The 25548-nt window shown below is 48.8% G+C and overlaps 1 protein-coding gene across 1 annotated transcript in view; it reads right to left on the minus strand.

The window, feature by feature from the left end:
* VPS51 (VPS51 subunit of GARP complex) overlaps nucleotides 1–25548 on the minus strand; it is a 90498-nt gene that overhangs the window by 51294 nt on the left and 13656 nt on the right. Inside the window, exons 2-3 of the mRNA XM_078660777.1 lie at nucleotides 19154–19283; nucleotides 1922–2068 (exon numbers count right to left, since the gene is read on the minus strand). Coding sequence (XP_078516903.1) covers nucleotides 1922–2068; nucleotides 19154–19283 — 277 coding nt within the window. The remainder of the gene's footprint in view (nucleotides 1–1921; nucleotides 2069–19153; nucleotides 19284–25548) is intronic.

Consider the following 25548-nt stretch of genomic DNA (forward strand, 5'->3'; position numbering starts at 1 on the left):
TTACATATTGGCGAGCTTTGCATAGAGGTGTATAGCTGCCACTTGGGCGCTGCTCAGGATCTACACCGCAGCAGATGCCTCCTGTACACACAGCCTTGAAATTAACGTGTTACAACAGGCGTCTGATGCATATATCAAACGCACGCATATCGCGAAATATAGAGACACTTCATGTGTAAAATAAAAGAAAAAAAATACCGTGTTCGGGGCCCCAGCCGACCATTTATAAATCAAAGCATCCCAAATAATAAAAAAACAATACAATTATTGCAGTTACAAGAATGGGCACTTACCACCGAGGATGGCGCTAAAATGTCCACGGAGAAGACTGCCTGGAGCAGAAAAATAATAATGTGTATTTCGGGGCGCTTTCCCGCTCCCCACTATTACTGAGAATTATGTAGGTGAAATGTTGGGGAACCTCTGTTGCACTGCTGCCGGTGGCACCCTGGGTGTCGGTACACGCAGCCCCCGCTGCCCCCTTCGGAAATGAACGAGGCGGGGGGGCTGGGGAGGGAAGGGGAGGCAGGAATAATCCAGTCGGCAGGCCGGGAAGGATACCCGGGCGGCTACACAGCGAGAGGATCTGTGGGGGGTGTGATGCGGATGTCGGGGCCCCCTTCCCGCCCTCCCCGGTGATCATCGGTCCACCGCTGCCCCGCACGGCCCGTCATTTGGGACTGGAAGCCGCTATCCGTTACTGATGCTTGAACGGGCGGCTCTCCTCCCGTAATTACGGTAACCACGGCGAGCCTGGCCACAGCTGCTGCACCCAAGGCCCACAGCCAATCGCGGCGGGGGAACCAGTTATGTTAGCGGTGAGTAAAGCCAGGGGATCGGGGAATGGTTGCTGAAACTAGTTGCGTATGATTGGCTAAATACAGAACTATCAGTTTTTAATTGGATGTGAGGCCACGGAAAGCTTACCTATGCTTACGATTGGCTAAACTAGCCGTTTGACAATTGTACGTGGAATGTGGGGGAGAGGGCAGCGGAAGCTAAATAGCGTCCGGCCCTCGGTTTCAGTGACTCTGGCTCTGGGTGCGAGCAACAAAGCGGGTTGAAGCCCCCATGCAGAATTTTTTTGTGCATATTATTCGAAAATTTGTTCATAAAAAGTTCATAAAGAAAACAAGTCAGGTCCCGGGCCGCGCTGTGATTGGCTGACGTCACGGGGGTGTCCCGGGCCGGCAGCCAATCACAGCGCGGCCCGGGAATGACGTCACGGGGGTGTCCCAGGCCGGCAGCCAATCGCAGCGCGGCCCGGGACAAAGGGGCGGGGCTTAAAAAAAGCACCAGAAACGCCCCCGAATCGCGTTTTCGTGAGAAAGCGCGATTGACAGCCTCTGTCTCCCAATGGCTAGCCTCCATTTATGGAGCTAGCCAATTGGAAACAGAGGCGGTCCGAACCTCACTACTGAAAACAAAAGATTTCGATCTGGGAGGGGCTTTGCCCCTCGCCAAGTCGAAACCTAAAAAGACTCTCACTAAAATAAAGCCTTGTTTACCCCGATCAAGTCTCCGGCCCCTTCCTGGTACCCCGCCACAGGAGGAAAAGAAATGCAGCTGGTCTGGCAGTAATAAATTAATAGAATATTTAAGTTTTTAAGTGTTACTATTTTTAACAGATAAGGGAACTGGTGAGCTATGCAATAATTATATGCCTGTGCTATGAAATAGGGAAGGCATGGTTAGAACACAGCCAATAATTAAGCTACAAGACTGCCTCACCTCCCAACATGATAACAGAATGCCATTCAGATGCAGGGGGAAGTTTTATGAACTTTCAGATCCTTTGCACAGTGAGACTACTCATGGCAAGTGCTGATGCAGAGTGAAAGAAAACACGTGCATGACCCAACTTAGGCACTTATTAGAGGCTTCTATACCCAGGAATCTTCACTATAGGTTTCCTCCTTACCAGACAACTTGGTGATCTGCTCGTGTTGGTCCTGCAGGGTGCTGCTGATACGTCCACTGAACTCTGTGATAGATGCCATATTATTGGCCAAGCAGTCCATTTCATCCTCCATCTTCTTAAAATCATTCTTCATTTTGCGGATGGTGTCTGTGAAACAGCAAGGTGGTGACAAATTAAGAGAAAGAGTACCCCTTTAGAATCATAGGTTTTAGGCAAATCGCTTTAATCCATAATTCAAAATGTAACTATGTCAACTTTGACCTACACACTGTTCTAGAATGAGTAGTTCATCTCTGCAAAACCTTCTCTATGAGGACCTATATTCATGATACACTACCTAAAATATATATTCCGAGACCACGAATTCCACCGAACATATGCAGGAATAGGATTGAGCCCTGGTTTGGAGATCTCTCCATGGAAAGAAAAGCAAAGTTAAGGGAAGTGGTCATGGTGACCTACTTTTTTCAATAACTCAGGAATAGTGCAGTGGCTTGTGACATGGTATTTCTATCCTTCCTACATCGTGAGTTATGTTGACTGGTCTGAAGTCAGATGCTTAAAAAAAGGAAATATTCACAAATCTCCCATTCTTAAGGTACCCTCTTTTTGAGCTGATGAGATGCACTTGATGGAGAGAGATGCTGATATCTGAATGAAGACTCAGGTCTCCAACTCTGCTAAAACACTGTTTCGGCTGGTTAGGGATCAGATTCACTCCTGCAGCCCTGACAGTCCTATCCCTCTTCACAATGGTTGTGTGATAGTTCTATCCCTCCATCACAAGGGTTTTGGAGACACCCCATCTCACTTCTCAGAGAAAATGCAACTGATATGACTGTAAAGAAGTACAGTATTGTATCACAGAATATCCTTGTGATTTTCTGACTAGAAGACCGGTGGACATCCAGAAAAGCCTTCCGTGTTTTAATGAAAGCAAGATTCACTCCTGGGTGTCATATCTTGAATAAAAGGTCCCTTCCCAGTCTCTGCCCTGAAGGCTATCGCACCACACACAGTAGTAAAATCCAACTATAGCCCAATATGGGTATTAGGGAAACATAACTGGCACAGACTCTTGTACCACCTATAAACATGGGATATTCTAGACGTCCATCAAATTACTATAACTCCAGGGATGGAAAAGGAAACCACTTTGGTCATTGTTTTGGAACATCTCAGGATAGACCTTGATAGTGGGCACCCTGTTGGCATTATAGCTTTAGATTTCTCCACACCTTCGATACTGTCAACCATTCTATAGCAATCTACCATTTGGTGGTGGTTAGACAGTAAGGAGCGAAACTCTACTGGTTCCCCTCCTTCTTACCTGTACAGAGGCAGCCTTTTGGTGCATCATTCTTTCCAGTTAAAGAAAATGCCTGCTATGTGTAGAGTTTCACTATGCCAAATTCTTTTCAATATTTATTTGCACCGCTGGATGGTTTTATAAGTTCTTTGGGCATGGAGCTAGTACTGCATACTTGGGATACCTGACTGATCTTACGCTTTGACCGCCTCTACTTAAGTTTGAGCATACTCTCCAGTCCTATTTATCAGCCATCCAAGCTGGAAGGAGCAGTACCTTTCCAAGCTCAGAGCCAACAAGACGATGAACTGCTTCGTGACCAGGCCAGTTTAGAATATCACATTCTGGCCTGATGACTTAAAGCTAAAATTCGCCTCTTCCATATCAATAAGCAGTTAGTTACTTTTGGAAGAACGGGTTAACTCTGATGAGTTCGTTTTTCAGCATATAAGGTTTATGAGAAGGATTCCTCACCATTTGCGAGCCCCAGCAGTGAGAGCGAAGATTCTGATGACTTCTCCTACATGGAGCTCCTCTACAGGATGAATCTGAGGTTGTAGTTAGTTCAGGGCATATAGCAGTCATATAGGTACAATCTGTTAAAATCGTACCTTATTTCTGACACTTGTCTTACATACCCTCCACTCCATGTGGCACAGCACATTTAGTTCAAGACATACAGTTTTGCATGCTGGGTTTTATGGGTATGTTCTAAATTGCACCTGACAATGTCCATTCACGCCCCCTTTGTTCTGGTGCCTTACGTCATTTTTCTGTCACACAATTTAACTGTGCTCATCCTGGTCGCCAGGCTTACTCACGTTGAATCCTGCAGCTTTGCAATTACCTCACCATTATTCTCTGACAGATTGTCGATTATGGAACTTTCTACATTGCTCCCAAATCTCAATTATTCAGTTAGTGGCTATTCTTTTAAAGTATTCATCACCTTTCCTTTAAGTCATATAAATTGGTCGTCTTCTTTCCTTTTAGTCATCTTTCCTTTTAGTTTTGACACCAAGATGTCTTCAGGCAATTCTTGTGCAGTTAAGTACTTCACTCACTAATGCCTTATACAGAACGGAAATGGAAAGCAAACAGAAAGACTTGAGATCCCTCTTTATCCACCCTCCTCTGAACAATTAAAATGTAGAACACCAATTTATCAATGAAGTACTGCAACACTTTAGGACTAGTGGTTCAAAAGCTGGGTATCTACCTCAAAATGAACACATCAGTGCTCAATCTACGGCAAAAAATTCAATACGTGGAAACAATAATAGACATTAAACACAAGTAAGTGTATTAAAGTTGGAGTGAAGTTGGTTCTCAATTCGGAGGAAATGCGGACCTCAACCACAGCTCTTCACTTATACTTCTGTAGCAGTATGTAGCAAACAGGCTAGTGTAGTCAATTTAAACTATCAGTAGTGGCTTTGCAGTCATTTCCATGATGGACATAGAACACAATGAAGAGATGCCTATTACAACAAAATCTCCTTCATCATTAAATAGTAACAGATTCTATTGTGTTGTGGTCCGGTATTCACTTCAGTCGACTTCAAATACATGGAATTTGATCCCCAAATGAGTGTTTGTAGCTAAGAAAAGCTTGATCTGAGAGTAAAGCGTCACACTCAAACACTTTTCATGAGCACTGAAGGAGAGGTCAATGTTGTTTAAAACATTCAACACAACCCCAATGTATTATCTGAGCAAGCATGGAGGAATGAGATCAAGACCATTCTTAATTGAGGCTCAAGCTAACTGGAATTCACTATTTGATTAAGGCGTCTCAATAATGATGGTTCATTTACCAACAGTACCAAATAAACAAGCCGATGCCATAATCGTAAATCATATCAGAAAGTCACATATGGTTAATATCACAGATAGTGCTTTTGCAATGATCAAAAATACCGGGACTTCTTATCCAGAAATATGGTGACCGATTTGAAAAGAAATGCATTTTTGATTAAATATTCAGTGGCATTACTGTATGCTTTTCCTCTATTACTCTGATCCCAAGGGTGATCATCAACCTATAACAGGTGAGAAGAATTATTATCCTGAGAATGCACTCACCAATGGAGGTTCACAGATCCGCTTCATAGGTCATACCGGTCACAGTAAAAGTTAAAATGCAGACCATATTTCATGTTCAGAGCACAAGGCAGACTCTGCACTACAATCTACTGTCACTGAGTTTGGGGGCAAAGTTACTGAAATTCTCAAATACCAATCTTTCTATCCTAAAGTTCTAGTAGATGGACAAATATATCTAACCGCTTACATCCCCCCTTTTTTCTATACTCGACTTTTCCATCAGAAAAAGCTCTTCACATCGACGATATGAAGAGCAATCCATGATATGATGTAGACAAAACAGTAAAGCTTACCAAACTGATTGTCAATTAGGATCCTATTCAGACCAGATTGCAACATCAAATAGCCTATAATTCAGTGGATCCAATCATTTTCAGAAAATCCAAGGCCTCATTCTACATGGAAAATGGCAGATATGATAGTCCTTTTAAGCAATGTACTCATTACTGAAAATTGTGGATTTGCTATCTAGAGATCATTTACACATTCATATGGTGTTACTTAGCCTGCTTGTTTTTTTTTATGTTCGGAGTATACTCCGAACATAAAAAAAAACAAGCAGGCCAAGCCTCTGATAAATAAAATACAAAAATAAAAAATTGTTTGCCTGTCATGGCTTTCTTTTTAGGTCTCGCCTAAGCAGCGCTTGCGCGGTCTCTTCGAGACATGCTGTAATCAGGTATGGACTTTAAGCACTGCCCATCTTTTTAATTGCCTCCTATTACAGTCCTTTGTAAATGGTGGCTTTTGATTTGTGAATAGGCTTAGTAGTCCCTCCCTGTCTTCCGTTGTCACCTACCATGAGGACAGCACATTTTACAATGTGTTGTAACTCAGTTTTTTTATTTACAGCTTGTCAGCACTACTTTTTTAATGACTTTCTCCTAGGTGCTGTTGAAGTGAATGAAATGAAATGAATAAAATGGAAATTTATAGAGCGAGAGGCATTAACCCGAGTGTGTCAAGGCGCTTGCTCATCAGACAGGATAAAACTAAATGGCTCAAAAGCACCTTAGAGGCTGAACAATCATGTTTTCAACGCCTTCATGAAGGCCAACAGGTGGGTTTCTTGTTTCAGCCTCATTGGAAGAGAGTTCCAAAGTTTGGTTGTGCCTACCAAAAAACTTCTTCCACCCCAGGAACATTTTTTGACCCTTGGAACAATCAAGTTATGGACAAGAGATGAACGAAGATGACGAACTGGGATATAAGGCTGTAGATTCTGTTTTAGGAAACCAGGCCTTATGTCATGAGTGGCTTTAAAAGCAATGCAAAGAGCCTTGAACTCAATTCGTCTCTTTACAGGCAGCCAATGTAGATCTTTGAGCACCCATGAAACCGATTTGAGTTTAGGTATATTCAACAGGAGGCGTGCCGCAGCATTCTGCACAACCTGTAGTTTGGACAAGCACTTTTTTGAAGATTGATAAAGAGCCCATTACAATAATCTGCTCTAGACAGAACAAGTGCTGAAACCACTAGTTTACGTAGCTCAGCTGGGATATATGGGAGAATTTTCCTCAAAAGCTTTAACGTGCTGAAAGAAACAGAAGTAACCTGTTTAACATGAATTTCAAACGAATGCTTAGACTCAAATGTGACTCCCAGATTCTTCACTTTACTTACTGGCTTTGGTAGCTGACCCAGCTCCAAAGGCCATAAATCAGGGGACCAGAAATTAATATGGGCACCAAAAAGTAAGACCTCTGTCTTACCAGAATTCAATTTTAAACATCTGGTGCCACCCGGTCACCCACTTGACAAAGGCAGGTAACTGTGCCCTAGTGTCAGCGGGTGAGCCTGACACTGAGACAATAATCTGCGTGTCATCGGCGTAGGAAATAGCCGAGAAGCCCAGGGACCTGATCAACCTTGCCAGTGGTGCAACGTAAATATTAAAAAGGGTTGGGCTAAAAGATGAACCCTGTGGCACTCCACATGGTAACGTAGAATTAGGTGACTTAAACTTGTCTAGTGCCACAAATTTCTCCCTGCTGGACAAGAATGATTCAAGCAAGGTGAAAGCTCTCCCTTTGATACCGATCCCCCTCAGAACTTCCAACAGTTTCTGGTGGTTCACCGTATCAAATGCAGCGGAGAGGTCAAGCAGCATAAGTGCTGCATTGCCTCCCGCGTCAACTGTCTGCCTAATTAGTTCCCAAGATGTGATCTGAGCCAGTTCGGTGCTATGATGTTTTCAAAAACCGAATTGGGTGTCATCCAGAAAACCATGCCGCCCGATATAATCTGATACAATCCCATTCATGGCTTTCTCTACCATCTTTGCCGGCAGCGGAAGTCTAGAGATCGGGCGGTAGCGTTTAGGATCTGCCCCATCCAAGTTTGGCTTCTTCAAAAGAGGGAGAACAGATACCAACTTCCAGCTAGCAAGGAATATACCAGAGGAGAACATTTGATTAAAGATAGGAGTCAGATGAAGGGTGAAAAGCTCTGGTAAAAGATCGACATTTTTTGGGGGGCATGGGTCCCTTGGGGAACCCAATTTCGTAGACCGCAGATTGATTGTCTCTTCCATAGTTAATGACGGAAAAACAGATAATTCAGGAAGGTCACTGGATTCAACGAGAGTTCGGGGGACGATATGAACAACCCCAGAAGCGGCTAAAGCCTCTGATGGGGATACTGTTTCTTGATCTATGGACCTGGAAAAGCCATTATCCACCGTCTTAACCTTCTCTTGGAAAAAAGTAGCCACTCTATTACAGAAGGCCTGGTTTTTAGGTGAATCCAACACCTCAGAGCATGTAGCTAACTTTTTGACAGTGGAGAAAAGTTCCTTTGATGAGTTATTGCGGTGAATATAGCAGTAGTGAAGGAACAGGTTTTTTCCTTATAAACCATTTTTTTGTACTCGAGCAAGGCTTGTTTAAAAATTTCTTTATCTTCCAACTCGTGGGAAGATCTTCATTTCCTTTCCAAACGGCAACATTTTTGTTTTTGTAGCCTAAGCTGTTGCGAATACCAAGGTTCTGTCAGTCTTAACCTACGGCTAGTAATGCATTTGGCTGGTAGCACCTGGTCTATTGACCTTCTAAGCCATTCCTCAAAATCAGCAATTGCTGCATTTGGATCCTCTAAAAAATGTGGTTGATTTTGGGCAAAGGAGTGTTCAAAAGTGTCTACTGCCATCTTGATCCATGGCCAAACCCTTTTCGATTTGCCCGTTTATCAGCTTCTCTATATGAGGATTTTATAAGGGGAACGAAAACATCACCGCTTTATGACCTGACCAGACCGGCGGCAGTGATGGAAGACATTGTAAATGGTTATTACTTGTAAATACTCCGTCAAGTAAATTGCCCCCAGAATGCGTACTGCCGGTCACCTGCTGAGTGAGGCCCTTTCATCGGGTGTGTGATGTATCCGCCCCTCATTAGGTTGTTGCAATTGTTGCAATTCCAGCATGAAAGGACACCAGATTAAGCAGAGAATAAATGCTACATGTGATACATCAAATGTGGTATATATGTTAAAATGCCTGTGTGGGAAACCATATATTGGACAGACCGAAAGAAAGGTTAAAATAAGGATAAATGTACATAAAAGCAACATAAAAGTCAAACAACCAAAATCCATGGTAGCTCAACATTCTATCGAAGCTGGGCATAACATCAGTCAGTTAAAATTCTGCATGTTAGAGGTCATCAATAAACAGGAAGGGAGAGACAATCACAACTACCTTTCAAGACGTGAGAACTATTGGATAAACCATTCAAGCTACTTGAAACCCAATGGAATGAATGAACCCTTGGAATTTCAATGTTACTTGTAGAAGATCAAATGTTGACTTTAATTAAGTAGATATGCTGTTTTCTCATCATGTATACTAATTCACCCGAGTAGAAGTGAACACATATAGTCAGTTTTTCTGTTCACGAACCTATCTTGATCGAGAGAGTCAGTCTTCACTTTTGACGAACAGCTCATGAGTGTGATTTAAATAGCGCACCCGGGGATACACCTATTTAATGGCTAGACGGAGTTGAACTCGATAAACACATCACCGGAACAAAGTTAGAAAGAACAAACGGTAAGCGCGCACTCATGCGATTGTATTAAATAGCGGAGCATGCATAACCACCTTTTTGTTTAGTTACGTGAAGTTCGCATGAAAGCATTACCATCATAAGCTACTTTTTAAACCGTCACCAAAGACTCTGTGCACGCCCTTTTGAACCGTCACCACACACCCCGGGCCCGTTATCATTCACGTAAAGCGGTAAAATGAAAACCTTTGCAGCTTCGACGTTAAAGAGATGATCACACATTGAAGAGGTTGACTCTTAAGCACTTTCCTACATAACAGTCACCATGCGATTTTTTTGACAGGTAAAGAACGACATGACTAACTATTTTTTCACTGTACATATGAGCACGGTCTCCTACCATATTACTTAGATTCTGAAAGAGTGATGAATCTATTTTCAGACAATCCCCTTGACGAAGGCCACCGGACGAAATGCATTGGGAATAAATAGCCTGAAAGAACGTTACACTCCTCATTAGAAATTATGCATTTTGAGAATTGACGTTTCGCTTAAAAGAATTGGTTGTTATGAAAACAACAATTAACAAGCATTTACAATGCAATAGGTCTCGCAGCATTAAAGTTTGAGTTATTGGCATTGTGTATGACAATGCGTTGCATACATTTTTTCGAAAACTCTGAATTAGTGTATAAAGATGATTTGCAAACTGTCAGATGTTGCTTAATAATAAGGAGAGTTGGGAATAATTAGGATAGGCTATCTTTTGCTATCCTGTGTTTTTTTTTGTTATGCTATGCTATGTTTTGTGATGCTATGCTGGTGAGGGTGAGTGAGTGAGGGTGAGTGAGTGAGTGAGGGTGAGTGGTTGAGGGTGAGAGAGGGTGTGTGAAGGTGAGGGGGTGTGAGGGAGGGTGAGAGGGGGTGTGAGGGAGGGTGAGGGGGTGTGAGGGTGTGGGGCGGGGGGGTGTGAGGAGGTGTGTGAGGGAGGGGGTGGGCGTGTGAGGGTGTAAGGGCAAGGGTGTAAGGGTGAGTGAGGGTGTGAGAGTTCGAGAGGGAGTGAGGGTGTGTGAAGGTGAAGGTGTTTGAGGGTGGGGGTGTGAGGGTGACGTGGTGTGAGGGTGATGGGGTGTGAGGGAAAGGGGGTGTGAGGGTAAGGGGGTGTGAGGGAGGGTGAGGGTGTGTGAGTGTTGGGGGTATGTGAGCGTGAGGGTGTGTGAGGGTGTAGCAGGGATAGCATTGCATGTGAATTACTGGCAGCTCTCTTGTGAGGTGTACAAAGACAGAAGGTAAAGAGTAATACACAGGAGCTGATTAATTGCACACACATCTCAGGAACTTTGACTCCCTCCCTCCGCAATTTTGCAGTACATAAAGTAGTCCATTTGTATGCGAAATTCGAACTATCGATGCTTTTGTACAGCGGGCCCTGTCTGGGACAGCCCTGCTCTGTTGCTATAGCTGCAGTGTGCTGTCAGGGGTGTTGGAGAGCTCTTTGCTGCTAAGGTCGCTCCTTCCTCAGCGTGGTTGCTGAGCCAATTCTTTCAGTTATGATGCACCTTCCTAGCTGAAAGCCCAGTAATTACTCTTGCTTTAATCCTTCAGTGTTTCCTCTAAAAAAACAAGTAAGTGTTGCAGGACAGACTGGAGGCCTTGGAAGCTTAGTCCTGGACATGACAGAAAATTGTGGGCGAACAGTGTCATCGCCTGCGTGAAGGGGCCGGTTATAAAGGGAAACCCCTGCCTGCCTGGTCTAAACTTGGGCTGCGCTGAATGTGTGCCACTCACGCTGCGAGAGTTGTTTCTGCAGCTGTAATGGGAAATCATTAAATGACCTCTCGGAACACATGCCCCAAATGGAACCCGCTGCCCCCTCTGTAGAGGAGGACCCCTCCTGGTGCCAGTGCTGTACGGGCAAGTGTGCAGCTACCCCTTGGTTGGACTAGTGCATTGCCCCTGGTGTTCATGCCCACATCCCGGAGGTACCACAGCACAACAGCTGGATGGTCTGGTGTGAGCAGGACTGCGTCAAGCAGCACGTTGTGGAGTGGGAGGCGCTGGCTGCTCGAGGAAGCCGAGTGTCCTAGTGCACTACCACGGATGTGTATTACCACCTTCCGGAGGCGCCACAGCACCAGAGCTGGTCCTTGCCTGGGCACAGGGGGCCAGTGTTGGAAACATTGCCTCGTGCAGCACGGTTTGCACAGAGACACGTTGGTTGTCAGGGCAGGACTGCAGTCAATGTGCCTCCCTGTGAGCAGAAACCGAAGTGCACTCACTAGGGCTGTACGAGATAGGACCTGGATGCAGCAGGAGGACAGAGCAGTCCGCACTGCAAGCACTGTGTTTGCCAGAAAAAAGAAAGAGGTGGATGAAACACGGGTACAATGCGCTACGGCCCTGGCACTGCGCTGTCTCAGAGACTCCGCGCACTGGCGCTGCCTCTGTGCCTCGGGTGAGGCTGGCAAGATACTGAATGCAAAAACCCAATGACTGTTGCCATAACGTTTGTGTGGGGCGGAGAACAACATATACCGCTTCTCGTAAAACACAACGTTTATGAGGGTTTTTCATCATATTTCAATATATCTCTTGGAGTAAGTGGTTACAAGTGTCCTATCCTTTTTGATGAAGCTGCCTCTGTGCCCTCATGGAGTGGGGTTATCTCGGCACCATTATGCTCTGTGCCTTATGCACTGAGACTGGCCTCGGTGCCCTCCAGCACTAACTAGCTCTGGCCACATACTCCGATGCATCCTTGGTGCCTGTGTGCCTGCGCTGCCTCGGAGCCCTCATACACTGAGTCTGCCCCGGTGCCCCCGTGAACTTGCCCTTGTGCCCTAGCGTTGCCTCAAAACATATACTATGTTGCCTTGGTGCCCCCAAGTACTTCTGAAGCCTCGGTGCCCACCCGCACCAGCGTCTCCTCAGTGCCCTCATGCACCGGGCATTCCTAGGTGGCCACACGCACTGGGGCTGCCCTCACACCCCAGCTTCTAGATTAGCGCAGGCACAGCACCCCGGCCGCAGCTCGCATTACTGTCTCTAAGCCTATTAATGCACAGACGTGTAAGACGCGTATTGTTATTTACCGCATGCGGAGCAGGCGACTCATAAGGCTGGGTTGCAGTGTGTCTGGCCTTTGCTTTCTTTCAATACAGCAAAAAACACTTTGCCACTGGATTCAAGCAAGCCGGGCTGAAGACGGCTGGAATGCCAGAAACCGGTCCTCGGAAGCTTGTTCCGGTCCAGGGAAGGCATGGCTTGGCAGTTCGGGCTGCACTGTTCCCATGAGGCACAGGGTCAGACTGATTTGCATATAGCCATGTCTGAACTGGGGTGGCAGAGTGGGCTAAAGAACGGTGATGGATTAAACCCAGATCTTTTGACTGGGTGTGAGTGTTTGATTGATTCAGATGCTCCGTCCATCACCACCCCCTTTTGTACTTCTTTCAATACAGCAGCCTTTTCCGCAAACGCAACGCGCCAAAAGCGGTCCCTCAGTCCCAATACTGTCACCAAATGCGACTCATAATCTGCCTTTTCTAACAGCATAATTTAGCCTCTTGGGAGGCGCTGTTAACAAGGGAGCGAGAATAGAAAAGATGCTTGGGCAGCCGACAGAGTAGGCTGATGGACTGGGGGTATTGAGGGCATGCAGGGAGGTGGGCAGCGCGCAGGCACAAGATGGGATAGGCCGGTGGGACGAGTGGGGAGGTAGTCAGTCCTCCGCTCTTGAAGTGACTGGTGGTCGGGTAGTAACTCGCACGAGAGGAAGGAGACACTGGTGTCCCTGGAAAGCGGTGCGAGGCCCAGTCTAAATTCCCTCACAGAGCGAGTTAGTGGCTCGAACCCGCACATAAGGAGAGGATGAAGCGAGCAGCTGGTGTCCCTTGTGCACCGTTAGATGCCCAGTCTTCATGTCCTCGGCCCTTAGGATGGATAGTATGTTAGGGAGCAAGGTAGTGCTTTGTGGGAGAGGATGGCGCTGGGGGGCCCGGCCTGATGCGGGGGTCGCACAGGGCGGGTATCCCACAGGGGCAGGAACCCGTCTGCGAGAATCTCTTGGTAGCACAGCGCAGTTCTGCCCGAGGGAAGGGAGCGGGGCCACGCAGCAGCGCAGTGCTTGCACAAGCATGGGGCTTGGTTGGCCGACAGTGGGGGGAGGTGGAGTAGGCACAGAGGGGGGGGGGGGGCGGAGGGGCAGGCACGTGTTAACGAAAAGTGCAGCAATAGCTGAGTCGGGTGCCCAAGGGTAAGAAGGAAGGGGTCTATTCACAAAGTTGGGGGGAGGGGGGTGTTGTTAGCCTGATCAGCATCTTGTGATCCTGGGCAGATTTATAAATGTCATCGAAGTACCAGAAAATGGATATGGTCCTGGCGTGCGCTATGGGTGCTCCGGTAAAGAGCATCAATGCTGGAGTCGCATTATGGGTACGAGGTCAAAGGGCCCTCCGTTCGGCAGCCGAAGAAAAGGCCGCAAGGAGTCTAATTACAAAGGAAGGGGGCAGGGGGGGGGCGGGTGTTTCTCAGCCGGACATTCATGGCGCGGCCTGCACGACCCGCTGCCAGCTCTGGGGGCTTTCAGCCTTAGGGAAGGCTGGGACTCGGGCACGGTGAGGACAGTGAGTGCACCCTTTGCCCGGGCCCCAGAGTGCCCCGCCGCTTCGGAGTGATATGCGGAGGGCCCTCGGGGCGTGGGCATTGGGGGCAACTGAGCACCTGGGGGTGGCAGAGACACCTGCGAGCTTAGAGGTGGACAGGGACGCAGCGATGCTCGGGATGGCAGGCATAGCAAGGAGACCCGGGGGGCTGTTGGAGGTTGGTGGGTTGCATAGCGGTGTGGTTTATGTGGCCACTTATTGGTCTGCGGGTGAAAGCATTTGGGTTCCCGAGAGCGGGGAATGCGGGCGAGGGTCGCGGACCAGTTCCCCTAAGGATTGCCTTTTGGGTACACCCGTATGGTGTATAGCTGTAGTTTAAGGCACAAAGTGGGTGGCAATTCTCTCCTGGACTTATCACACGATTGTAGACTGTACTATTACCTCGGTAGACCGGAGATGCATGCCAGGATTGAGACGCTGTCGGGAAATTGCGGAGCTGCACAATTGTGCTCCACAACTGGCTTCGCCCGCGCTCAATAGTTTAAATCTGACGCCTGAGGGCGGCTGGCTCCAGTTTGACACTTCTTCCTCGTCTTCGTCGTTCTCGTCCTCTTCTTCCCCCTCATTTTCGTCTGGAGGGGTAGGGGTTGTGATCCTCGTTACCCTAGGGTGGCTTGTGATTGTAGAGGCGGCTATTGGACGGGGCCGGTTTTGAACTACAGAGATGCTTGAAAATAAGCGAAACTGAAACCTGGTGCGGGGCGGGACTTCCGTCTTCAGAAGCCCGCGCACACGGAGTGCCTGGCCAGAGGAGTGATGACGCGGGGCTCCCATGTCCGAGGGAGAGCCCCACGGAGGCTGCAGAGTCCGGCGATGCGACGAGTGGGGTTAGTTGGGGGGGGGGGGGGGTCTCTCTGTGTGCGTGTGTGTGTGGGCGGGGGAGGGGGGGAATTGTCTGTGTTCGCGCTCGTGTGTGTGTGGGCGGGGGCGGCGGGGGGGGGGCTGGGGAGGTGTGGTGTGTGTCTGTATGTGTGCGCTCATGTGTGTGTCTCTGTGTGCGTGCGTGATCCATGGTGACTGAAGAGCCTGCCGGAATTGGAGCTCGTGACCTGATCCGATTCTGGCAGGCTGCGTGCGTGCGCGTGCCAGTCTGTTGTCCCAAACCCCGTTAGTCCGTGAAAGCCAGAATGATTACAATAGGACTCCACTGCGACAATCGCTTTTGCGATTGCGTCGCAGTGCGAGCCCTAAAAAGTACCTGAACTAAAGGATTCTTGATTGGAAATTGATTATTGAACTGTTGAAACCTTTTTGTAGAGACTGACCCTGTGCCCGGGGAACATCACCCACAGCAGTGGGGGATGCAAAAGGAATCTTTACATTAACACCCTGATCAGAGGGGGATACTCTGGAGCACGGAACAACTATACAAATCATACCAAAAAGTAGCAGTGCACAAGCTGATCCAATATTAATTGTTATAGTGATCGATGCACGTCTCATTAGTTTACTTTTCATTCATTTGTTCACCCTCCACGTTTTACTCACCCTTTTGGAATCCATTAAACTTCACCAGGTTGCACCACTAGTCTGCACGTCATAGGCATACATTTTTAAATCATCGGAACACCTAGTTCACTTTAATCATGTATACTTACCCTGTGTTGCTGGTTGTGTTTATTCCACCAACATTCATTTATCACTTTATAGGAGAGTATATCCCCTCCCAGACAGGGGGGGCGGGGGCAATTAATTAATTTTTATTAAACATAGACACTGTTCTATGTTGCAAATAACTCTTTCAAATATTTGTAAATGTAATGTCTTGCTTCACTCTCTCATATGTGCACACGCCTATTTTTTTTAGCTTCGCCCTCTTCCAACCAGGGAATCTCCAATACTTCGCGTGATCAAAGGAATGTACATATTTAAGTTTCCTGAAATGGTAACACAGTCCCACTGCCCAGTCTACTCACTCTTTTCCTGCACGTTTTAGTGTTGCATTAGAGCAGGCACATGAAGCGCTTAATAATCAAGAGTACAACAAGCTTCCATGTTGTGCTACCTGCCATATCTCACATAAGGAAATGTATTAAGCCAATTATCACCCTTCGTTAATGGTGCAACATTGCTGAAAGCTAAATTCACCCAATCCACACCAGCCCTATTATACTGCATGGCTAAACACTTATATGGTCACCTCAGCGAGACCTTTTCAGAATGATCTGCCTTTTAACTGCTAAAACAGTTACATAGAAGATTGAGGGTCAGCCTGTCTGGCCTAAAGAGAGAGTGCAGCTTTTCATTCTGTCAAGATGTGTTGGCTATCTGCTCACTTTTTCATGTTTCCCTTTAGAAATCAAGCATTAACAAAGGCAGTAATTCTGTCTTGCATTTTGGATACTAACTAAAAGCCCACTGCAGTGAAAAAATACAAAAAGATTATTTTATAATACAGCTCTTTGAAAAATAAAATATCTAATGAATAATGCTTTATTGTACTTTTGAGATGTAAAATAATTCCCCTTCATTACAAAGGAAGCACTCCAGAGGAGACGGAATGATACCAAACCAACAGCATGAGGAGAACAAGTGCCAAGTGCGGTTGGTTGCACACAGGGTTCTTTGGGGTGAGGTTGGCTACACATAGGGTTCTCTGAGGTGAGGTTGGCTACACACAGGGTACTCTGGAGGGGAGATTGGCTACACACAGGGTTCTCTGGGGTGAGGTTGTCTACACATAGGGTTCTCTGGGGGTGAGGTTTGCTACACACAGGGTTCTCTGGGGGTGAGGTTGGCTACACACAGGGTTCTCTGGGGGTGAGGTTGGCTACACACAGGGTTATCTGAGGGTGAGGTTGGCTACACACAGGGTTCTCTGGGTGCGGTTGGCTACACACTGGGTTATCTGAGGGTGAGGTTGGCTACACACAGGGTTCTCTGGGTGCGGTTGGCTACACACTGGGTTCTCTGGGGGTGAGGTCACCTGCCCCATTAAAGGTAAATACTCATTTTGCGTTTAAAAAAAATAATAAAACATTAAATGGGTTTTCTCCAATGTACCTCTGCTTGGCGTCCGATGGAGGGATCGGTTTCAGCACACACCACGCGCGCTCACCTCCCGCGAGCATCTGCAGATGAAGCCCCCCGCAGCCGGGGTCCTGGTGGGGGGGGAGAAGAGGCGCGCGGCTGCCCAGCCCCCACAGTACCACAGATGGCGGCACGGCCGGACTGCTGCACCACGCCACCCCTGATAATGCCACCGTGGGCGCAGGGACTCCTCTCCATGCAGCGGGCGCTGCTGCTTCACATGCCGGGGACCGCTGGGCTCTACTGCCGGAGTGACAAGCGGACCCCCTGTCCCCGGCCGTGGCCTCCCTCCCGGCGGCACCCGACACACTCCCCCTAGCCTTTGTTATTGGGAACTGCAGCGTATCCGTGTGGCGGACGAGGGGCGCCGCTGAAGGGACGGAGCGGTTGGGGCGCCGCCTCCCAGCTGGGCGGACCTCGGCAGCCCCTTCACGGAGGCCGGAGACATCCTTTCCAGCCCCAGTAATGCCCCCCCTTCCCTCAAAATATACTCCTACTCTGCTCCAGAAAAACCCACAACGCTGTGTGCGCCTCTCGCTCATGAAACCAGAAAACGCAATTCACCAAGGACGAAAACTCAACAAAATGCGACAACAAAATGTAAGGAAATACCGACAAGATGGCTGTTCTATTGTATTACTTTCTTTAAGGTTTTGCGCCTTGTGTCCTCTTTTTGTTTCTTTGGTTTGAAATTCACCAATGACCTGGTGGGAAACTGGAGAGGGGCGTTACTGAGCTTCGAGAGAATTCGGGGTGGAATTCAAGGGGCCGAGCAACAATACAGGTGAGAAAACACCGGAGGAGGGTCGCTTCGACAGGCGGCGGCCGAGGTTGTGGGCGAGCTTGGGAGGGAAGAGACAGCGCAAGAAGGGCTGTAAAATGGAGTAGGAGGGGCAGGAAGGCAGTCATACGTAGTGTGGATAGTGAAGCCTGCTTCATTGAGGGATACAATACAGGGAAGAAGACAAGTCCTAACAGGAGCTCGCCATTTGTTTGTTAGCCCCGGCCTTTTCAGACTGGGGGCGTGTTTTTCTTTCTCCCCTCTTCTCCATTGGCTGGAATGCAAAGAATGGGTGCGTTTTTGACTGGTTGTTTACATTCCAGTCAATGGAAAGAGGAGAGAAAGAAACGAAAAAACACGCCCCTCAATCCGAAAAAGACAGGCTTAGACGGAAAAAATGACATCAGTAAAACCTCTTCGCCAATGGCTGGCCGCCGTTTAGGAAGCCAGCCAATGGAGAAGAGGGGCCGGGTTTACCCTCGCTACTAAGAAACATAAAATCTCGCCAGCGAGACTGCGCATGTGCGCAGCCTATGCTAGCTGAGACCTAAAAAGGATACTCTTCTAGGCGAAGCCCAAACTCCCGCTATATATATTTTAAAGTATTGGTAACAATATGTTGTGCAAACACTTGAACTGCCAATCTAGGCTTAAAAAGGGATAGTAAGAGCTTCAGGGGTTTTAAAGGTGTATTTGGATATTTAAAAAAAGGAAAGTACCTCTAGATTACTACGTATTTATATATAAAAAGTAGTTTTTCTCTTGTTCCGAGATTCTGTACAAAGATTGTCAATATTTACAAAAACAGTGAATATTCCGAAAATGAAACTTGTAGGATTAACAAGCAAATACTGTGTATTTTACCTTTCATCACAGAGATGTGTGTTCTTTTCCATACTTCTGCAGTTTACAAATAATTATACATTTTGTGTTATGATCACGTGCCTCAAATTGGGATAAAGTGTAAATCAAAAGGTCCATTTGTAGGTGTAAAAAGGAGTATTGTAAAAAACAACTGCTATTTAGTCAAGTTCAAATTACCCATTTGCTTCCTTGCATCTCCCTCCCATCACATTTTGATTCGTGTAGCCTGGTTTCAAATGAACTCTACTCATTAATAGTGTCCTAGGTGCATTAAACTGTGTTTGAGATTCTCCAGCTGCAAAGCACATTTAATTAGCCGGCAACACACTGGTGTTACTAGGAGCTAGGTTTGTGCTAAATTAATAACATAATAAATAAATACGATATTAATGAGCTCTGCTTAGACCCAATTACATCGATCAAACACCCAGTAAGAATCAAGACTTGGAAAACCAAACACTGCAATGTTACCTGTGGCGGAGATAAACTTGTTGTAGTTTTCATATACGAGCGTCTGCATATCGCTGTCCAAGGCTCGGATCTGCTTCACCATATCAGTTTCACAATCCATCAACTGAGACAGTGAGAGCTCCTTTCGCAGCTGCAAAATAGGAAGAATGAAGAATGAGTGTGCATGGTTTTACAGACACTATCGCCCCACCAGTTGGTCACTTTCCCACCCCAATGGGCACATTTCAATCCACCATATCCAACTATGTGTTTACTAATTCATCTCCAATCTGCAGACAAGCAGCTTCCATGTTCTGAGGGGTGTCTGCTGCAACTCTGATCTCACAGCCCCCAACATAGGAGGGTCAGCATGCATTTTCACCCTTCACTTACACCCAAGGCCCATTTAACAAATCAGTGCATTTTGTTGTGAGTTCAAACACCCATTTAACCCCTTCGCTGCGGGGGTTATTCCCCGCTGTGCTGGGGGGGAGGGGGGCGCGCACAGCTCCCCCATGCTCATGACGAGCTCAGCCCGTCATGAGCTACGGCGCTCCGGTGCTCATGACGAGCTGAGCTCATCACAGGTGCATTGGCTTCCGTGGAATGCTCAGCACAGCGGGGGAATTCTCCCCGCACCTGAGCGTTCCACGGGCCATGACGATCTCAGCTCGTCATGAGAGTCGAAAAGGCTAAAGGCAATATGTATGTTATCAGGCAAAATGCCATCATCCAGAACAAAGCCAATGGCTGAAATGGGCATACCCACAGCCCAATGCTTAATGCTGTCAGGAGGAGAAGCAGAATTGGAACGACACTCGAGCAGGCCAAAGTGGGGGAAAACAATAGCCCTTCATGTACGTATTTTCATTACCTTTTTCAATGCAGGTTCCTGTATACAACTAAACCTCAAATACACAAAAAGCAATGGAGGAATGCTTGCAATAAGTCTAACCAATTGCAAACGCTCCGGGTAGCATTCCAACCCTTCGTTCTTTTGCCGACCATGCGTCCTCAGTTTGGACACAGCAATATGCAAATCAGGCTTGACCCTGCTCCAATAGGAACAGTGCAGTCTGAACTGCCAGGCCAGGTGGTACCTGAACCAGAACAAAAGCAACTCAAGACCGTTTTCACCCTGATTGCGGCTCGTCAGTCAGGTTTAGCTTTGATCCAGTGGCAGAGTGAGCAAGGGGCCCACGCCTGGGCATTCTCTTGCCACTTATGGCAGTACATCAAACACACAAAAAGTGACAGGAAGAATTCTTGCAATAAGTCTAACCACTGGCAATAGCTCGGGCAGAAATCCAGCTATTGTTCTTTTGCCCGTTCATGCCAGCTCAGTGGGCTCCGTACACTAAGAAATAGTTACATGAGATACAACAAGCATTTGCAATGCAATAGGTCTCGCATTAGGAAAGTTTGAGCTATTGGTATTGGAAATGACACATTTTTTATTTATGTAATGGTTTTGAAATTAGCTAAATTAATCGGTTTGTCATTTACAATGCAAATAGTTATAACTTTCACAAATGTGACACCTATAGCATTTGTAATGCTATTGTAATGCAATATGTGTTGCATTTACGTGACTTAGATGTATTGATATTACAAATAACATTGGCTTTTCATTTTTTTTAATAATTAATACTTAATTATAGTTAATTAATTTATAATGGCAATAGCTTAAACTTTTGTAAATAACTTGTGAAGATTATTTTCACTGTATTTTATTGTGACGAAAATCCAAGAACAGAAGTGAAATACTAACATATTTTTGTGGCATTTGTAATAAAGCTTGAAATATTGATAGAACATATTTGAACCAGTTGTTGTTGAATGGTTGCACAGATTGATGCTGTGGTGTCTGTTAAAAATGCAGCCCTGGGCAAAGACCATCATTTCTTTCTCTATACTGGACGGTCTCTATAAAACAACTATAAAATCAGTGTCTGATGTTTGCAGAGTCCACTGAAAATAGAAGCTGTCCCCATAATGAAAACCCTTCAATGGCTCCCAGTGAAGACCACAAGCAACTGTGCTTTGCATGACTGAACGATGCTATGCTGCTCTCACCCACCTTCTTGATGTGGCTTCTTAGTATAGTCTTCTGATACATTCCCAATCAAGATGGCTTTTCAGACTGCATTTTCCTCAACTGGCACGGGAATGGCTGTTTCTCAGGAAAGGACCTACATGACATGCCCATCATATCTCAAGAGCACCTCCCCCAATCCCAGCCAACAATCTGAAGGGTGGAAAATGTCCTCGTCACCAACCCATATTGCCAGAAGCCCTAAATAGTCCTTCCACCAATGTGAGACCAACTTTTGTGAGTTGCGAAAGTTGGTTTACACCAATAAAGAATGGTATCTGCTTGCATTAGTCAAATGTTAATGCTTAAAATGCTTTGGGAATAATGTAATCTACCTCTAGACAGAACTGTACTAGCCCTAGAGGGCAGGCAGTCTAAGGTGCTCACAAATGTGACATTCTAGAGAAAGAAAGAAAGAAAGAAAGAAAGAAAGAAAGAAAGAAAGAAAGAAAGAAAGAAAGAAAGAAAGAAAGAAAGAAAGAAAGAAAGAAAGAAAGAAAGAAAGAAAGAAAAGCATTGAAAATGCAATAGGTCTCGCAATAGAAGAGTTTGACATTTTTCGTTTTGCAAATGGATGAGTGGCGTTGCGTGGGTGAGTGGCGTTGCGTGGGTGAGTGGCGTTGCGTGGGTGAGTGGCGTTGCGTGGGTGAGTGGCGTTGCGTGGGTGAGTGGCGTTGCGTGGGTGAGTGGCGTTGCGTGGGTGAGTGGCGTTGCGTGGGTGAGTGGCGTTGCGTGGGTGAGTGGCGTTGCGTGGGTGAGTGGCGTTGCGTGGGTGAGTGGCGTTGCGTGGGTGAGTGGCGTTGCGTGGGTGAGTGGCGTTGCGTGGGTGAGTGGCGTTGCGTGGGTGAGTGGCGTTGCGTGGCTGAGTGGCGTTGCGTGGCTGAGTGGCGTTGCGTGGCTGAGTGGCGTTGCGTGGCTGAGTGGCGTTGCGTGGCTGAGTGGCGTTGCGTGGCTGAGTGGCGTTGCGTGGCTGAGTGGCGTTGCGTGGCTGAGTGGCGTTGCGTGGCTGAGTGGCGTTGCGTGGCTGAGTGGCGTTGCGTGGCTGAGTGGCGTTGCGTGGGTGAGTGGCGTTGCGTGGGTGAGTGGCGTTGCGTGGGTGAGTGGCGTTGCGTGGTTGAGTGGCGTTGCGTGGGTGAGTGGCGTTGCGTGGGTGAGTGGCGTTGCGTGTGTGAGTGGCGTTGCGTGGGTGAGTGGCGTTGCGTGTGTGAGTGGCGTTGCGTGGGTGAGTGGCGTTGCGTGGGTGAGTGGCGTTGCGTGGGTGAGTGGCGTTGCGTGGGTGAGTGGCGTTGCGTGGGTGAGTGGCGTTGCGTGGGTGAGTGGCGTTGCGTGGGTGAGTGGCGTGGCGTGGGTGAGTGGCGTTGCGTGGGTGAGTGGCGTTGCGTGGGTGAGTGGCGTTGCGTGGGTGAGTGGCGTTGCGTGGGTGAGTGGCGTTGCGTGGGTGAGTGGCGTTGCGTGTGTGAGTGGCGTTGCGTGTGTGAGTGGCGTTGCGTGTGTGAGTGGCGTTGCGTGTGTGAGTGGCGTTGCGTGTGTGAGTGGCGTTGCGTGTGTGTGTGGCGTTGCGTGTGTGTGTGGCGTTGCGTGTGTGTGTGGCGTTGCGTGTGTGTGGCGTTGCGTGTGTGTGTGGCGTTGCGTGTGTGTGTGGCGTTGCGTGTGTGAGTGGCGTTGCGTGTGTGAGTGGCGTTGCGTGTGTGAGTGGCGTTGCGTGTGTGAGTGGCGTTGCGTGTGTGAGTGGCGTTGCGTGTGTGAGTGGCGTTGCGTGGCTGAGTGGCGTTGCGTGGCTGAGTGGCGTTGCGTGGCTGAGTGGCGTTGCGTGGCTGAGTGGCGTTGCGTGGCTGAGTGGCGATGCATGGGTGAGTGGCGTGGGTGAGTGGCGTTGCGTGGGTGAGTGGCGTTGCGTGGGTGAGTGGCGTTGCGTGGGTGAGTGGCGTTGCGTGGGTGAGTGGCGTTGCGTGGGTGAGTGGCGTTGCGTGGGTGAGTGGCGTTGCGTGGGTGAGTGGCGTTGCGTGTGTGAGTGGCGTTGCATGTGTGAGTGGCGTTGCATGTGTGAGTGGCGTTGCATGTGTGTGTGGCGTTGCGTGTGTGTGGCGTTGCGTGTGTGTGGCGTTGCGTGTGTGTGTGGCGTTGCGTGTGTGTGTGGCGTTGCGTGTGTGAGTGGCGTTGCGTGTGTGAGTGGCGTTGCGTGTGTGAGTGGCGTTGCGTGTGTGAGTGGCGTTGCGTGTGTGAGTGGCGTTGCGTGTGTGAGTGGCGTTGCGTGTGTGAGTGGCGTTGCGTGGCTGAGTGGCGTTGCGTGGCTGAGTGGCGTTGCGTGGCTGAGTGGCGTTGCGTGGCTGAGTGGCGTTGCGTGGCTGAGTGGCGTTGCGTGGGTGAGTGGCGTTGCGTGGGTGAGTGGCGTTGCGTGGTTGAGTGGCGTTGCGTGGTTGAGTGGCGTTGCGTGTGTGAGTGGCGTTGCGTGTGTGAGTGGCGTTGCGTGTGTGAGTGGCGTTGCGTGTGTGTGTGGCGTTGCGTGTGTGTGTGGCGTTGCGTGTGTGTGTGGCGTTGCGTGTGTGTGTGGCGTTGCGTGTGTGTGTGGCGTTGCGTGTGTGTGTGGCGTTGCGTGTGTGTGTGGCGTTGCGTGTGTGTGTGGCGTTGCGTGGGTGAGTGGCGTTGCGTGGGTGAGTGGCGTTGCGTGGGTGAGTGGCGTTGCGTGGGTGAGTGGCGTTGCGTGGGTGAGTGGCGTTGCGTGGGTGAGTGGCGTTGCGTGGGTGAGTGGCGTTGCGTGGGTGAGTGGCGTTGCGTGGGTGAGTGGCGTTGCGTGGGTGAGTGGCGTTGCGTGGGTGAGTGGCGTTGCGTGTGTGAGTGGCGTTGCGTGTGTGAGTGGCGTTGCGTGTGTGAGTGGCGTTGCGTGTGTGAGTGGCGTTGCGTGTGTGAGTGGCGTTGCGTGTGTGTGTGCCGTTGCGTGTGTGTGTGCCGTTGCGTGTGTGTGTGGCGTTGCGTGTGTGTGTGGCGTTGCGTGTGTGTGTGGCGTTGCGTGTGTGTGTGGCGTTGCGTGTGTGAGTGGCGTTGCGTGTGTGAGTGGCGTTGCGTGTGTGAGTGGCGTTGCGTGTGTGAGTGGCGTTGCGTGTGTGAGTGGCGTTGCGTGTGTGAGTGGCGTTGCGTGTGTGTGTGGCGTTGCGTGTGTGTGTGGCGTTGCGTGTGTGTGTGGCGTTGCGTGTGTGTGTGGCGTTGCGTGTGTGTGTGGCGTTGCGTGTGTGAGTGGCGTTGCGTGTGTGAGTGGCGTTGCGTGTGTGAGTGGCGTTGCGTGGCTGAGTGGCGTTGCGTGGCTGAGTGGCGTTGCGTGGCTGAGTGGCGTTGCGTGGCTGAGTGGCGTTGCGTGGCTGAGTGGCGTTGCGTGGCTGAGTGGCGTTGCGTGGCTGAGTGGCGTTGCGTGGCTGAGTGGCGTTGCGTGGCTGAGTGGCGATGCGTGGGTGAGTGGCGTTGCGTGGGTGAGTGGCGTTGCGTGTGTGTGTGGCGTTGCGTGTGTGAGTGGCGTTGCGTGTGTGAGTGGCGTTGCGTGTGTGAGTGGCGTTGCGTGTGTGAGTGGCGTTGCGTGTGTGAGTGGCGTTGCGTGTCTGAGTGGCGTTGCGTGGCTGAGTGGCGTTGCGTGGCTGAGTGGCGTTGCGTGGCTGAGTGGCATTGCGTGGCTGAGTGGCGTTGCGTGGCTGAGTGGCGATGCGTGGGTGAGTGGCGTTGCGTGGGTGAGTGGCGTTGCGTGGGTGAGTGGCGTTGCGTGGGTGAGTGGCGTTGCGTGGGTGAGTGGCGTTGCGTGGTTGAGTGGCGTTGCGTGTGTGAGTGGCGTTGCATGTGTGAGTGGCGTTGCATGTGTGAGTGGCGTTGCATGTGTGAGTGGCGTTGCATGTGTGAGTGGCGTTGCATGTGTGAGTGGCGTTGCATGTGTGAGTGGCGTTGCATGTGTGAGTGGCGTTGCATGTGTGTGTGGCGTTGCGTGTGTGTGGCGTTGCGTGTGTGTGTGGCGTGTGTGTGTGGCGTTGTGTGAGTGGCGTTGCGTGTGTGAGTGGCGTTGCGTGTGTGAGTGGCGTTGCGTGTGTGAGTGGCGTTGCGTGGGTGAGTGGCGTTGCGTGGGTGAGTGGCGTTGCGTGGGTGAGTGGCGTTGCGTGGGTGAGTGGCGTTGCGTGGGTGAGTGAATGGTTAGCTGTTGCTTATGCGACGTATAGCACTTAATACTAAAGTAGGCAGACCTTCTTAGCCTTTGTGAGAATAATAGCAAAATAAAAATAAAAACCAGATCAAGTCAAGGACGCAAACGGCACCATGCTATTGTTTTTTTACTCAGATGATTTGCATA

Source organism: Lissotriton helveticus, chromosome 9, assembly GCF_964261635.1.
Source record: "Lissotriton helveticus chromosome 9, aLisHel1.1, whole genome shotgun sequence".
Classification (NCBI taxonomy): domain Eukaryota; kingdom Metazoa; phylum Chordata; class Amphibia; order Caudata; family Salamandridae; genus Lissotriton; species Lissotriton helveticus.